At 43.0% G+C, this 16,963-nt stretch overlaps 1 protein-coding gene across 3 annotated transcripts in view; it reads left to right on the top strand.

The window, feature by feature from the left end:
• HDAC8 (histone deacetylase 8) overlaps positions 1-8,821 on the top strand; it is a 225,721-nt gene extending 216,900 nt beyond the window's left edge. For all 3 annotated transcript variants that reach the window (XM_032592031.1, XM_032592030.1, XM_032592034.1), the window contains one exon: positions 8,264-8,821. In XM_032592031.1, coding sequence (XP_032447922.1) covers positions 8,264-8,286 — 23 coding nt within the window. In that variant the 3' untranslated portion in view covers positions 8,287-8,821. The remainder of the gene's footprint in view (positions 1-8,263) is intronic.
• The last annotated feature ends 8,142 nt before the right edge of the window (positions 8,822-16,963 follow it).

The following is a 16,963-nucleotide window of genomic DNA, read 5'->3' as shown; positions in this document are numbered from 1 at the left end:
CTATGTGGCTAGAACAGAGTAAGTAAGAGGGTGGTGGTAGGAGACAGGAGATAGCCACCAGAACCTTCAGGGCTTGGCAGCTAAGTAGTTTGGATTTTATTCCAAGTGTGATTAGAAGCCATAGAAGATTTTGAACATAGAAGTGATGTGGTCTGACCTAAGTTTTAACAAAACATTCTAGCTGCTATATAGAAAATAGGCTGTAGGGAACAAAGATGGAAGCAGAGAGACCAATTTTGAGACTATTAGGGTTGTCCATGCACGAGGTGATAGTGGTTTGGAGTAAAGTTAGAGCAGTGAAGGATGGACAGAAGTGGGTGGATTTGGAACCTATTGTGGAGGTAGAATTGACAGGACTCACTAATGGATTGAAAGGGAGGTTGTAAATGAAGGAGGAAATACAGATGACCCCTAGTCAATGTCACAGAGAAAAAAAAGCCCAAGGAACTGTTCCATGTCTGCACTGTCCAATATAGTCACCACTTGCCACACATGGCCATTTAAATTGAAGTTAATTAAAATTAAATAAAATTTAAAATTCACCTCCTCACTTGCATTAGCCATATTCCAACCTCTCAATAGCTGCATGTAACTAGTGCTACCATCTTGGGCGACATAGCTATAGAACAGTTTAATCATAACAGGAAGTTCTATTGGACCATGCTACTCTATATTTTAAAAAGTAAAGAATACAAGAATAAAAAGACAAGCCAAATAAAAATTTGCAAAATGCATATCTAATAAAGGATGGGTATACAAAATATACAAAGAACTCTTAAAACTCAACAATAAGAAAACAATAACCCAGGGTGCCTAGGTGACTCAGTCATTTAAGCATCCAACTCTCTTGGTTCTGGTTCAGGTCATGATCTCACAGTTCATGAGTTCAAGCCCAACATCGGGCTCTGCACTGAGGGCACAGAGCCTGCTTGAGATTCTCTCTCTCCCTCTCTCTCTCTCTATCTCTGCCCCTCCCTCTCTCTCTCTCTCTCTCTCTCTCTAAATAAACATTTGTTTAAAAAAGAAAACAATAACTCAATTAACAAATGGGCCAAAGACTTTAACAGACACCTCACCAAAGAAAATAGACAAATGGCAAGTAAGAGTATGAAAATATGCTCAGTATCATGTCACTAAGGAATTGCAAATTAAAACAATGAGATACCACTACATGCCTATTAGAAGACCTAAAACCCAAAACACTGACAGCACCAAACACTGATGAGGATGTGGAAAAACAGCAACTCTCATTCATTGCTGGTGGGAATGCAAAATGGTACAGCCACTTTGGAAGACAACTGGCAGTTTCTTCCAAAGGTTTTTTTAAGTTATTTACTTATTTTGAGGGGGGAGGGGCAGAGAGAGGGAGAGAGTCCCAAGCAGGCTCTGCACTGTCAGCACAGAGCCCAACACGAAGCTCGAACCCACAAACTGTGAGATCATGATCTGAGCTGAACCCAAGAATCAGACGCTTAACCGACTAAGCCACCCAGGCGCCCCTCTCCCAAAGTTCTAACATACGATCTAGCAGTCACACTCCTTGCTAGTTACTCAAATAAGTTGGAAACTCATGTCCAACCAAAAACCTGCATATAAATATTTATAATTGCTTTATTCATAATTGCCAAAACTTGGGAGCAACGAAGATGTCCCTCTGTAGATAAATGGATAAACAATTATGGTATAGCCAGACAATGGAATGTTTGCCAGTGTTAAAAACAAATGAACTCTCAAGCTACAAAAAAGATGTGAAGGAAACTTAAATGCAATTGCTGAGTGAAGGAAGACAGTCTGTAAAGGTTACACACTGTATGGTTTCAACCATATGACATTCTCAAACAGGCAAAACTACAGACAGTAGAAAGGTCAGTGGGTGCCAGGGCTTTGGGGAAAGGAAGGGACAGATGAATAGATGCAGCACAGGATTTTCAGGGCAGTGAAGCTATTCTGTGTGATACTGTAATGGTGGATACATAACGTTATACACTTAAGTGTCTGACTTTGGCTCAGGTCATGATCTTGTGGTTCATGGGTTTAAGCCCCGTGTCAGGCTCTGTGCTGACAGCTCAGAGCCTGGAGCCTGCTTTAGATTCTGTGTGTCTCTCTCTCTGTGTCCCTCCTCCACTTGAATTCTCTGTCTCTCTCTCAAATAAATAAATAAATAAATAACATACACTTGTCAAAACTCATAGAATTATACAACGAGAGTGAACCTTAACGTAAAGTATGGATTTTACTTGATAATAATGTGTTAATATTCATTCCTCAATTATAACAAATGTACCACGCTAATGCAAAATGTTGATAATAGGGGAAACTGCTAGGGGAGGCAAGAGGCAGGAGGATATGAGTATTCTTGGTACTTGCTCAGTTTTTCTGTAAACCTAAAACTGCCCTAAAAATAAAGTCTACTAATTAAAAAAAAAAAAAAGACTAAAGAAAGTGCTCACTAGCACCTAGTGCCTGGCAAAGAATACATACTCCATAAATGTTTATTGAATAAATGCATGAACAAATGAGTCAGTTGATCGATGAATTGATAGAACCCAGGCCTCCTGAGTCCTGCTTCAGTCCTCCTTCTTCTACATCAGAGGTGGAATGATCATATACTTTGTTGTCCAAACCGAGATATTTGAGGGTAAAATGGGGTGTTGTAGTTGGAGTCCAGAATTGTCACAGAGATAATCCAAACATCACAAACTGGGAGCCTATGAGCCACATCTTGCCTCCAAAGTTGTTTTATTTGGCCTCACATATTGATATCTTAAAAATTGAAAATTGGGGCACCTGGGTGGCTCACTTGGTTAAGCCTCTGACTTTGGTTCAGGTCATGATCTGGTGATTTATGAGTTCCAGCCCCGCGTCGGGCTCTGTGCTGACAGCTCAGAATCTGGAGCCTGCTTCAGATTCTGTGTCTCCCCCTCTCTCTGCCCCTCCCATGCTCATGCTCTGTCTCTCTCTGTCTCTCCATAATAAATAAACATTTAAAAAATTTTTTAAGTGTAAATCAATTTTCCATATTTAACACTGCAGAAACTTTACATAAAAATGTGAATTTCTGGAGCACCTAGTTGGCTCAGTCAGTTAAGCATCCAATTCTTCTTTTTTAATGTTTTTATTTTATTTTTGAGAAGGAGAGAGAGACAGAGCATGAGCAAGAGAGAGGCAGGGACAGAGGGAGACACAGAATCCAAAGCAAGCTCCAGGCTTCAACTGTCAACACAGAGCCTGATGCAGGGCTTGAACCCGCAAACCGTGAGATTATGACCTGAGCCAAGGTTGGAGGCTTAACTGACTGAGCCACCCAGGCATCCTTTTTTTTTTTTTTTTTTTTTTTTAATCATCCAACTCTTGATTTTAGCTCAGGTTATGATCTCGCAGTTCATGAATTCGAGCCCCACATCGGGCTCTGTGCTGACTGCATAGAGCCTGCTTGGGATTCTCTCTCCCTCTCTGTCTCTGTCCCTCTCCTTCTCTTTCTCTCTCAAAATAAATATACTTTTTAAAAGTGTGAAGTTTTAATCTCTCTTGGAAAATAGATCTGGGCACACTAGGACCAACTTCCTGCTCAGTAGTAAATGTGAGACTGGGTAGCAGCTGCCTCTTTTGTGAAAATGTACCTTCCTCTTTGCCACAAACCCCACCATTCCCTGTTGCATCTCCTACCATACGCCAAGTGTGAATTTCCATTTATCATCTCACATATGCTGTTTTGCTTTTGTTTTCTTTTGTAATAGAAGTAAGAAAAGAGGGAACTATTCCTTCTATTCAGGTCATGATTGAAAGTAAGAAAAAGAACAAAGGATCAAGAAGGCTCCATATGTCTTGCCCTAAATATGCTTTACTCACATACAGTACATCCTTGACCTCTATAAGCATTTACATTTGCCTCCTCTGGTCTGTACTCTGTCTTCCCAGGCCCTAGACCATGCTGGCCTTTAGAATTTTCTCAGGCTGCCACCCACTGCTGGAAAAGCTAGATGTAGGGGGGAAACAATGGGCATTATTTAAGCTTACATTTTTATTGTTACCCAAACTCAATATTGCTCATCATCAACTTTTGGTGGAAATTATTTCTGTTGTTTTTCTTAATTGCCTCCAAATGTAACTGGAGAGTGAGACAGAACAGCAGAGAATACAGCACCTACCTTTCCTTTCTGTGAAGATGTGTTGTTGGAGTACTCAGACATGAAATTTTGTTTCTCTGTGCATTCACTCAGTCATCAAGCTCTGGCTACACTTACAGATGCAAGGACCCCTAGCTTCAGCATCAGGATCCCCTATAGGTTTTCCTCAGAAGAAGCAACAATACAAGCAAAGGCCCACATGGAGATGGGAAAGTATGGATGGGGCAAATTTAAGCTAAGGGGTTGGACTTCATTTATAGGTAGTGAGGAGCTGTTGAAGGATTTTTGGAGCAGAGAAGGCATGTGAACACAGCTACCAATGGTGTGCGGGACAGCTCCAGAGGCAGGAGCAGCAGTTAAGAGACTATTGCAGTGACCTGAGTGATGAGATATGTGACTAAGTTGGGGAGGGTGGAATAGAAAGGAGAAGATGGAGGTGGGGAGGAGCGTCTGGTTGGTTCAGTTGGTTAAGCATCCGACTTGGGCTCAGGACATGATCAAGTGGTCCATGAGTTTGAACCCAGTGTCGGACTCTGGGCTGACAGCACAGAACCTGGTTGGGATTCCCTCTCTCTCCCTCTCTCTGCCCCTCCCCCACTTGCTCCCTCTAGTTCTCTCTGGATCAAAATAAATAAATAAACATTTAAAAAAGGAAGGGGAGGACAAAGTTGAGAGGCATCTTGAGATTAGGCTTGGCAAATCATTAGATGTGGAGGAGGCTTGAACCAAGAGATGAAGAATCAAAGATTATCCAGAGATGATGAGCCCTAAGGGTTTAAAACACCAAAACTGTGATCCAAAAAATTAAATTTTGTTTTGCAACAGTTAAGAGAAAAAAAAGACAAGTTACATATTGAGATAAAATATTTTCAAATCGTGCACCTAACAACAGATGTGTATCTAGAATATATAAAGAACTCTCCAAACTCAACAGTAAAAAAAAAAAAATCCAATCAGCAAAAGACATGAAGGGGATATACAGACCACAAATAAGCACATGAAAAGATGTTCAACATCATTCACCATTAGGAAAATGCAAATTGAGACCACAGTAAAAGATCTCTACACACATATAGGAATGGCCAAAATAAAAACTGGTGAAACCACCAAATGCTGACAAAAATGCTGAGAAACTAGATCCCTTATACATTGCTGGTGGAAATGCACAATGGTATGACCACTCTAGAAAACAGTTTGACAGTTTCTTATCAAACCAAGTATGCAACTACCATATGATACAGCAATTGCTCTCTTGGGCATTTATCCCAGAGAAATGAAAACTATGGTCACAAAAATTTCTACATGGATGTCCATAGCAGCTTTATGTGTAATAGCCCCACATTGGAAACAATGCAGATGCCCTTCAATGGCTGATGCACACTCTGGTGCATCCAGACCATGGAATCCTACTCTGCGGTAAAAAGGAACAAACGTAACATACAACTTGAATGGATTATAAGGGCCATATGCTGAGCAAAGACAGCTAATCTCGGGGGCACCTGGGTGGCTCAGTTAAACGTCCAACTTTGGCTCAGGTCATGATCTCACGGTTCATGAGTTTGAGCCCCACATCGGGCTCTGTGCTGACAGCTCGGAGCCTGGAGTCTGCTTTGGATCTGTGTTTCCCTCTCTGTCTGCCCCTCTACCACTCATGCTTTGTCTCTCTCTCTCTCTCTCAAAAATAAATACATATTTTTAAAAAAATTTATGAAAGAAAGCCAGTCTCAAAAGGTCATATACAAAATTATACAACTGGAGACCAGATTGATCGTTAGAGGTTAGAGATTAGGGGGGAGTTACTGTAACAAGGTACCATGAGGGGAATCCTTGTGGTGATGGGATAACATTCTGTATCTTCTTGTGGTGGGGATTACACAAATCTACATGTGATAAAACTGCAGAGAACTGTACATTTACAAACACACACACACACACACACACAAATGTGTGCATGTAAAACTGGTAAAATCTGAATGTGGTCTGTGAATTGTACCAATATCAATTTCCTGGGTTTGATATTTAAATAATCATTATGAAAAATGTTGCCACTTGAAGAAACTTATTGAAAGGTACCTCTTGGTATTTTTTTCAACTTCCTATAAATCTATAATAATTGAAAAATTAAAAAGTTAAGTACTCCCCCAAAAAGGAATAAGTTGTTGATACACCTAAAAGTTTGCATGACACACAAAGGAAGTGTGTGGCATGAAAGAAGCCAATCATAAAAGGTTATACACTGTGGTTTTTTTAATTTTTTAATGTTTATTTTTCAGACAGAGAGAGAGAGAGCACAAGTGGGGGGGGGTGGGCAGAGAGAGAGAGAGACACAGAATCCGAAGCAGGCTCCAGGCTCTGAGCTGTCAGTGCAGAACCCAATGCGGGGCTCAAACTCAAGGACCGCGAGATTATGACCAGACCTGTGTTGGACGTTTAACTGCCTGAGCCACCCAGGTGTCCCTACACTGTGTTTTTATTCCATTTAAATGACATTCTGAAAAAGACAACACATAGTGATGGAGAATAGATCAGTGATTGCCAGGTGGTAAGAGAGGAAGGAGAGGATGTGACTGCCAAGGGATAGCTTAGGGAATTTTAGAGGGTAATGGGACTATTCTGTGTCATAAATCTATACATGTGTTAAAAATCATAGAACTATCCATACAAATCAATTTTCTTGTATGTTAAGTTAAAAATAAAACTAGAGGGTGCCTGGCTAGCTCAGCCAGAAGAGCATGCAACTCTTGATCTCAGGGTTGTGAGTTTGAGCCCTGCGTTGGATGTAGAGATTTCAAAATACATACATACATACATACATACATACATACATAAATCTAGATAGGCAAGTGGGTGCTGATTTGTTTTTTCTTTCATTCCTACCTCAATTTACTCAGCCATTTGTTGAGCACCTGCTGTGTGTGAGGCACTGTGCTAGACTTTAGAGATCAATCAAAAGTAAGACAGCCCAAGGGTGCCTGGGTGGCTCAGTTGGTTAAGCTTCTGAGTCTTGATTGCAGCTCAGGTCGTGATCTCATGGTTCATGGTATAAAGCTCTGTGTTGGGCTCTGTGCTGACAACATGAGAGCTCTCTCTCCCTATCTCTCTGTCTCCCTCCCTCTCTCTCAAAATGAATAAATAAACTTAAAAAGACAGTAAGACAGGGGTGCCTGGATGGCTTGGTCAGTTAAGTGTTGACTTCAGCTCATGTCATGATCTCACAGCTCATGAGTTCGAGCCCCAGCTGACAGCTTGGAGCCTGGAACCTGCTTTGGATTCTGTGTCTCCCTCTCCCTCTCTGCCCCTCCCCTGCTCACACTCTGACTCTGTCTCTCTCTCTCAAAAAAAAATAAACATTTAAAAAAAATTTTTAAATGTAAGACAGCCCAGGTACCTGTCTTCATGGGGCATTCTTCCTGTTTCAGAGGAGAAGCTGTCAGTAGTGTCTGGAGCCCAGTGTTTGGGGAAGTGGGGCAAGAAGAAAGCTGTGGAGAGACCAAGTGAGCAAATTTTTCATTCCTGGAGCTCAGTCCTATAGGATTTCAAGTGCTCACTTATCCCTAAAAGACTCTTAGGCCTGAGTGCAGGGGAGGGGGGAAGCTCCCAATTCATATTTCATGGGTCATCACAAGAGAAACTGCTAGAAGTGTTGTGGCCTGCTAAGTCAGGAAGAAATGTTGAGAGTGGGGGAAGATTTGATGCAGTTAGTGAAGAGTGAATTCTGAATAGTTGCCTGAATTTGTGTGTGTGTGTGTGTGTGTGTGTGTGTGTCTTAATCATCTGTTTAGCCCATGACTCTGTAGATTGGCAATTGGGCTGGGCTCAGCTGGGCGGTTCTTCTGCTGGTTTTGGCGGGGTTCACCCAACACTGCAGTCAGCTGGCTGCCAAAGGCCTCACTCACTTGTCTGGTGGGTAACTGGTGGTTGTGAGGGTAACTGAACCATGTGTCTCTCACCATCCAGGAGGCTAGCCTGGGCTTGTTCATATGTCAGGGTCCCTGTGTTCCCAGCAGCAGCAAGAGAACAAGTCCCCAGTGCAAATGCTTTAAAAAAAAAAAAAAAAAAAAAAAAAAAAAAAAAAAGCTTTATCGAGGTATAATTCATGTATGTTACCTGAATTTTGTTTTCTCTCCTGTTTGCAGGGAATCTGAAGCATGTGGTCTAGTTGACAAAAAAAGATCAGGTTTCCAGAGCTGAGGAACAGTGCCTGTAATGAAGACAGCGTGTTTATGCGAGCAGTGTGTGGAATTTGTGACTGCAGGGGAAATTTGGAAGAAATTACTTCCTGAAAATTTCCAAGGGGCACCATGTGGCAGCTGGCCTCCTGGGGTGAGGCAGGCAAGCACCCCAGAGGCCTCAACTAGGCCTAGGGGAAGAGAGAGATTTCCAGCATTTAAAGTGTTTATTTTTTAAAAACACACAAATGCCATTTTTAATCTTTGAAAATTATTTTTAAGCGAGTGGGGAGGGAGTATTTTTATTTTCTTAAAGGAGACATCAGAGGCTGGAGGAAAGTGTGGAGCTTGGGTCACAGGTTTGCGGGGTGGGGAGAACCAAGAGGCAGGGTTTGGGCTTCAGTACCTTCCAGATGGAGTCTTTAGGGGAGGGGGACGGGTCGACAGAATGGGAAGTGGGGAGAAATCTACCTGTGTTGTTTTTAGGATTATGGATCTATTTTGTTTTTTAATAAAATCTTTGAAAACCTACCTCTTTGTCCCATCATCCTCTTGTAAAGTGCTCCTGACAGTGCACACAGTTCTGGACATTTCCTCTCACCGAAGTATCAAGACTAACCCTGATGCTTCCAGGTTTTGTTCTGGCCCAGTCTGGGAAGCTGACTCTGAGTGCGGGATCCCTGACCCCTCCCTGAGGAACTGGTGTGTCCCCTCTAAGTCCTGGGGACAGAAGGTCCAAGCTGTCCTGTGCCAGGGGCTCATCCAGGACTCCAGAGAAGACGAGCACAGCAACCAGGGAGAGGTCCCGCTGCTGGCCCTATGGGGAGGAGCTATTCCCCTCCCTGGGAGCCCTTTAGGGATGGGAAGGGTAGAAGGCTCACAGATCTAAGGAAGCGCATTTTGATGGATAGTGAGGATACTTGCCTGTCAAATGTAGATAATCAGTACACTTGATTGCAATGGGATACAATTTTTACTGTAATCTGGGGGTGGGAGGGAGTGAAGGTGGCAAAATGTGGATGGGGAATAACAGAGAGAGAGAGAGAGAGAGAGTGCTAAAGCAGAAGGGACAGCAAAATATCATGATTTCATGATTTGATTCACCAAGTATTTATGAAGCTCTTTCCACTCCTGGGATTAGGATAGGAGACAAGAATGCAGCCCCATCCTGGCCATCTAGGAACTCCCAGACTGGGCAAAGGAGGAGGGAAAGAACCAGATCCCGACATATTTCCGCTCTGCTACCAGCATGAATCCAGAGGTGTAGGAGTGTTGAGGAAAGAGCCACTCGCCCAGCCAGGACAGCATCACGGAGCATTTTAAAGGGGGTGATATTTGAGCCAGGCCTCTTAGGGTGAGTTGTATTTCTCCAGGCCTCAGAGAGGGGGATGGGCATTCCACAGAAGGGAGTGGAAAAAGCCTTGACCGTATCCAGGATGGGAATAGCCAAGCTTTTATTAAACAACATTGGGGCGCCTGGTTGGCTAGGAATACCAGTCACTCCAAATGCCCACTATTCTAATTATACATGCTCAGCTTAAGGGCAGTTTTACTTATACCCAAAAGAAGGGGGATTAAAAAAAAAATAAGAGGGTGGAGGCACTGAATGAGGCAGTTGGGGTGGGGGAGGCCAAGGAAGGTAAAATGGGAAGTCTGAATTCCAAGCCTACAAGAGACCACCCAGCAAGGTTTGTTGTCTCAAAGGCTTGCTTAATCCGGTTGCGGGAGTGGGGGTGTGGGGGGGGGAGTCCTCTATCCCAGCAATCCACGTCCAAAGCCATCACCCAAATTCCTGTGAAGGCCTCATCCCTAAGAGGTAACCACCTGGTAAAGTGGTAAATGCTAGTGATCCATTTTCCTTTCAAGGAGAACAGACCTGAATGAAAAGGAACTTTTTTCCACTGGACGGCCAATGCCACCTTCTTTTCACCTTAACTAACTACTGCTGTCTTAGCCCGACCTCTGACCAACAGCACCAAAGCAAGCTGTAGCACTGACCCGCTGCTGGACATCCCAGAGGCCAGGCTTGTTCCTGACAGTGCACCACCTCAATGGCCTTCAGGATTCCTTTTTATTTGGTTCTTGTTGAAAATGTTAGGCTAGAGTACCTGGCTGGCTCAGTCGGTGGAGCATGCAACTCTTGATCTCAAGGTTGTGAGTTCCAGCCCCATGTTGGGTGTAGAGATTACTTAAAAATAAAATCTATTTAAAAAATTAAGCTAAGGGGGCACCTGGGTGGCTCGGTTAAGTGTCTGACTTTGGCTCAGGTCATGATCTCGCTGTTCGCGGGTTCAAGCCCCATGTCTAGCTCTGTGCTGGCAGCTCAGAGCCTGAAGCCTGCTTTGGATTCTGTGTCTCCCTCTCTCTTTGCCCCACCCCTGCTCACACTCTGTCTCTGTCTCTCTCAAGAGTAAACATTAAAAATTTTTTTAAATAAAAAAAATTAAACTGAGGGCATCTGGGTGGCTCAGTAGGTTAAGCATCCGACTTGGGCTCAGGTCATGAACTTATGGTTCATGAGTTCAAGCCCCATGGGAACTGTGCTGACAGCTCGGAGCCTGGAGTCCACTTCGGATTCTGTGTCTCCCTCTCTCTCTCTGCCCCTCCCCCACTTGCGTGTACGCGCTTCTCTCTCTCTCTCAAAAATAAACATTTAAAAAATCTTTTTTAAAACTAGGCTAAAAATAATCCCATAGATAAAACTAGGAATAGTTTTAACTTTTTAAAAATAAGTTGACTGTTTTTTTAAGTTTATTATTTATTTTGAGAGAAAGGCGGGGGTGGGGGGAAGAGCAGAGACAGAGTGGGAGAGAGACAATCCCAAGCAGGCTCTGCACTGTCAGCGCAGAGCCAGATGCATGGCTCAAACTCTTGAACCACAAGATCATGACCTGAGCCAAAGTCAGACACTTAAGCGACTGAGCCACCCAGGCACCCCGGAATAATTTCAAGTTTTTAAAAATTAAAATTGAAATACCCAAAGGTGGACACAGCATTCACAAAATCAGCAAGACAGATTTTTTTTTTTTAATTTTTTTTTTCAACGTTTATTTATTTTTGGGACAGAGAGAGACAGAGCATGAACGGGGGAGGGGCAGAGAGAGAGGGAGACACAGAATTGGAAACAGGCTCCAGGCTCCGAGCCATCAGCCCAGAGCCTGACGCGGGGTTCGAACTCCCGGACCGCGAGATCGTGACCTGGCTGAAGTCGGACGCTTAACCAACTGCGCCACCCAGGCGCCCCTTTTTTTTTTTTTTTTTTTTAATTTTTTTTTTCAACGTTTATTTATTTTTGGGACAGAGAGAGACAGAGCATGAACGGGGGAGGGGCAGAGAGAGAGGGAGACACAGAATTGGAATCAGCAAGACAGATTAAGAGTTGCTCCACACAGTCTAAAGTCATCAAACTGTACACATTAAATATGTGCAGCTTTTGGTATAACAGTTATACCTCAATAAATTTGTAAAAAAAAATTGTTTTGCTAAGAATTATCATAAGTGCCTGCGGGTAAAAAAGACTAAAAGGAAATACACCAAAATATCAACCGAAGTAGGCTTCTTTGAAGGAGGAATGTGTAGGGATGGTTTAATTTTTGTTCCTTCTACTTTTCAATATTTTCCAGATTTTCTCCAGTAAGCACATTCTAGTTTTGTAATTGGGAAAATCAACTTAAAAAAAAAAAAAAAAAAAGAACCGATCTGTACGGGAAGTTCCAGATCAAAGTAAATTCAAGACACCCACTGAGGAATAGTTTGTGCTCAGACCCTGGGGCAGTTCTAACCACCCAGGAGGTTCTGAGCTAGAAAGAAAGATTGGTCCAGGTGGAGGGCTCCTGATTTACAAATCACTAGGCCAGAGCGGGTCTTTTTTAGATTTGTTGGCTTGAGGGCGGGGCAACTTCATACCCAGTGTGAGCCTGCCCCGGCTTCAGGAAACAGCTACCTTTGTGCTTGCAAGGACCAGCCATAATAACCATAATAATAATGCAAAGCAAGCATTGGAATATGCCCCACTTTACAAATCACTTTCTTTTATAATATGTCACTCTCCACCCTGCTGGGTGGGTATTATAATCCCCACTTTATAGATTAGCAAACTGAGGCTACAAACTGTGAAGGAACTTGCCCAGTTGCAAGGGGCAGAGGCAGGAAGCAAACCCAGCTGAAACTGCAACTTTCCTTACTTTTTCCACTGCTCCACACCTAGTGCCACTGAAATATTTTTAAACTGTGACTTCGGAGTAAACAACTTTCTTATTGCTTCCAAAGTCCAAGCTGGACCAAGCCACACTGCTCCCAGGCCCTCAGCACATAAGGACATTAGTTGTGTGCTTTTCAGCAAGTTACTCGACCCTTCTGGGTCTGTTTCCCTACCCATAAAGTGGGACAAATGATTCTTACATTTCATAGACTATCATGAGTGCTTGATGAATTATCACAAATACGACTTTGAAAAGAGTCTAAAGAGTTGTGTGCAGTTGGGACGGGGGAGGGGGAAGGCTGCCATGAAAATGGGCCTGGAAACTGAGGAAAACCCGGTGCTACCAGGATCTCAGCAGGCCTCCACTATTCCTGAGGCACTCAGGGGCGAGAGAGCCAGAGACGGAAGACTATAGTCTGTCTGCAACTCAAGGGTTAAGAAAATAACCATTAAAAAAGATATGTATATATAATGGGTATGCTTATATTTGCATAAAACATCTTTGGAAAGATACACAAGAAACTGGGGCACCTCAGTTGCCTCTAGGCAGGGAAACCAGGTGGCAGGTGGCAGGGGAATGAGAGAGACTTGTACTGTGTTCCTTTTTGTAACTTTTGATTTCTGAACCCTGTGAATGCATTACCTGGTCCAAAAAAAGTAAATAAATAATTTTTTTCAAAAGCCAACGGAAAAATCCCAAGCCAGTTTCCCTTTGGGATTGGGGGGAGGTGGATCTGCCTCTGCTGTATTCATTGTGAGCTGTGACAGAGAGAGCAGTATATTTCCAATTCTATATTTAAAAGACTCTTTCTAAGGCAGAAAGGCTTCTTTATAAGAAAATCAAATATTGTCATTCAACAAAAATGGAAGAAGGAGGAAGAAGAAGAGGACAAGGAGAAGGAAGGGAAAGAAGGAAAGCAAACAGCCATTAGACAGAGTGGGTTTTGACATCTCTAAGCCCCTACACAGAAAGCTCCAGCAGCTTCTCCTCCCCCAGCCTTTGCTCTTGGGACAAGTCTCCAAACCTCCTGCTCAGAGCTGGGCCCCAAGATGACCAGCAGTGCCTTAGTATGCATGCAATTATACACACAGTACTTGGGTTTAAATCCCCTCCTGTCACTCACTAGCTTTGTGACATTGGCCAAGTAACTCACTGTCCCTGAGCCTTCTCTCCTCACCTATCAAAAAGGGATCATATCTGTTACCTACCTCAAGGGGAGGTTCCCAGGGATCAAAGAGATAATGAACATTGTACAGAGCGTTTTAGATATCAGTAGTAGACACTGTTTCTGTCCTTAATGTGAACCCAGTCAGGGCAGGAAATCTTTCTGAAGTTCCCTGGCTTCAAGAATTAGAGAAATAGGATGCAAATTTGTGTGGCTGCGCATTTGCACATTCTTCTGGGGCAAGGATCCATAGCTAATTTTCAGATTCTCAACACTGGGTGGGGGACGGCGTTCTATGATTCCCCAAAAGGATGAAATCTACAGATGCAGAGGTAAAGATGGATGTAAATAGAGCCTTTCAAGACAGGGCCACCTCCCTCAGGGTCTCTGCAAATGCTGGTCCTTCTGCCTGGAATGCCCAGATCTTCCCCAGATTGGTTCCCTCTCATTCAGTTCTTAGCCACATATCACTGCCTCAGTAAAATACACCGGCCACCTCATCTATTGTGGCCTCGCCGCCCTCTCTATTCCAAACAAACAAAAAAAAGCCCCAAAAAAACCCTATTTTTATACCATTTAGCATTATCTTATTCATTTTTTATTTATTCCTACTCACATGCACTAAGAGGGTGGGAACTTTGACAGTTTCACTGCTGTATCCCCAGTGCCTGGCATGGTACCATGGTAATTCCCAATATATACCTATGGAATGGTGGAACAATGTACTAAGATAAAGCAGTGTCATATCCTCAGTATTATGAGACAGAGGAGAGAAAAGCAATCTACATTGTGACAATCATGAAGGCCACAAACGGGATGACACTCAAGCGGATCTACGGCCAGGCGTAGGGGCAGGGTGGGGGGAAGGGGAGGGACAAGCATTCCAGGCAAAGACATAAAATTTAGGGAGGCCACAAGCACTTGAGTGTTGTCAGAACACAGAATATTAGACAGTATTCAAGAAAACCAACCATAAAAAGGTATCTTTAAGGCAATAGGAGAAATTTGGACATGGACTAGGTGTTGTAAAGAAATTGCCCATAAATCGGGGCACCTGGGTGGCTCAGTCAGTTGAGTGTCCAACTTCATCTCAGGTCATGATATCACAGTCTGTGAGTTCAAGCCCTGCATCAGGCTCTGCACTGACAGCTCAGAGCCTGGAGCCTGCTTTGGATTCTGTGTCTCCCTCTTTCTCTGCCCCTCCCCCATTCATGCTCTATCTCTTCCTCTCAAAAATAAACATAATACAAAATTTTTCAAGAAATTATTCGTAAATCAAAACCACAATGAGCTATCACCTCAGAACAGTCAAAATGGCCAGTATCAAAAAGACAAAAAATAACAAGTGTTGGGGAAGATATAAAGAAAAGGGAATCCTCATGCACTGTTGGTGGGAATGTAAATTGGTGCAACCACTGTGGAAAACAGTATGCAGGCTCCTCAAAAAATTAAAAATAGAGGCTCCTGGATGACTCGGTCGGTTGAGCGTCCAACTCTTTTTTTTTTAATTTTTTTTTTCAACGTTTATTTATTTTTGGGACAGAGAGAGAGCATGAACGGGGGAGGGGCAGAGAGAGAGGGAGACACAGAATCGGAAATAGGCTCCAGGCTCTGAGCCATCAGCCCAGAGCCTGACGCGGGGCTCGAACTCACGGACTGCGAGATCGTGACCTGGCTGAAGTCGGACGCTTAGAGCGTCCAACTCTTGATTTCGGCTCAGGTCATGATCTCAAGGTTTGTGAGATGCCCCTCCACCCGTGCTGGGCTCTGTGCTGCCAGAGTGGAGCCTGCTTCCTCTCTGCCCCTCCTCTCTCTCTCTCTCTCTCTCTCTCAAAAATAAATAAATAAACATTTAAAAAATTAAAACTAGAAATACTATAGGATCCAGTAATTCCACTTCTGGGTATTTACCCAAAGACAATGAAAACACTAATTTGAAAAGATATATGCACTCCTATGTTTATTGCAGCATTATTCATAATAGCAAAGCTATGGAAGCAACCCAAAACGTTCATTGATAAATGCATGGATAAAGATGTGGTATATATACATGCAATGGAACATTACTCTGGCAAAAAAAAAAAAAAAAGAATGAGATCTTGCCATTTGCCACAACCTGTATGGACACAGAAGGTATTATGTTGAGTGAAATAAATCAGAGAAGGACAAATACCATATGATTTCCCTTCTATGTGGGATCTAAACAGACAAACAAAAAAACAGAAATGGTCTCATAGATACAGAGAACAAACTGGTGGTTGCCAGAAGGGAAGGGGGTGAGGATGGGCAAAATAGGTAAAGGGGGTTAAGAGACACATACTTCCAGTTATAAAATAAATAAGTCTCAGAGATGAAGAGTACAGCATAGGGAATATTGTCAGTGATATTGTAATAATATTGTATGCTGACAGATGGTGACTACACTTATTGTGAGCACTGAGTAATATATAGAATTGTCATATTACCGTGTTATACACCTGAACGAATATAACATTGTATGTCAACTGTATTTCAATAATAACGATTTTTTTAAAGTAGGCTTCACACCCAGTGCAGAGCCCTATGTGGAGCTTGAACTCACGACCCTGAGATCAAGACCTGAGCTGAGAACAAGAGTTGGACTCTTAACTGACTGAGCCACCCAGGTGCCCCAGTAGTAAAGATATTTTTAATTTTTTAAGTTTATTTATTTTTGAGAGAGAGAGACAGAAAGAACAAGCAGAGGAGGGGCAGAGAGAGAGGGAAAGAATCCCGAGCAGGCTCTGCACTGTCAGCACGGAGCCCACTGCAGGGCTCGAACTCACAAACCATGAGATCATGACCTGAGCCGAAAACCAAGAGTCAGACACTTAACTGACTGAACTCCCCCAGGCACCCCAGCTCTTAAAGCTTATTTTTGAAAGATAATGGCCATGTTAAAAAGAAATTATTGATGGGGTATCTGGGTGGCTCAGCCAGTTAAGTGTTTGACATCAGTTCAGGTCATGATCTCGCAGTTCATGAGTTCAAGCCCCACATCAGGCTGCGCGCTGACAGTGGGGAGCCTGCTGGGGATTCTATCTCTCACCCTTTCTCTCTGCCCCCCTCCCACTCGGTCTCTCTCTATCTCAAAATAAATAAATAAACTTTAAAAGAAGAAATTATTGATGATATTGTTAAGTACGGTAAGAGCACCGTAGTTATATATTTATTTAAGTCCTCATCTGTTAAAGAAACATAGTCTAGCATTTACAGGTGAAATAATACATCTGGGGTGTATTTTAAAATACTACAAAGGGGGAAATGTATGTGGTATAGCAG

The sequence above is a fragment of the Lynx canadensis genome, chromosome X, assembly GCF_007474595.2.
Source record: "Lynx canadensis isolate LIC74 chromosome X, mLynCan4.pri.v2, whole genome shotgun sequence".
NCBI lineage: Eukaryota > Metazoa > Chordata > Mammalia > Carnivora > Felidae > Lynx > Lynx canadensis.
Note: the sequence above shows the minus strand (reverse complement) of the source record. Positions and strands in the feature narration are given on the sequence as shown.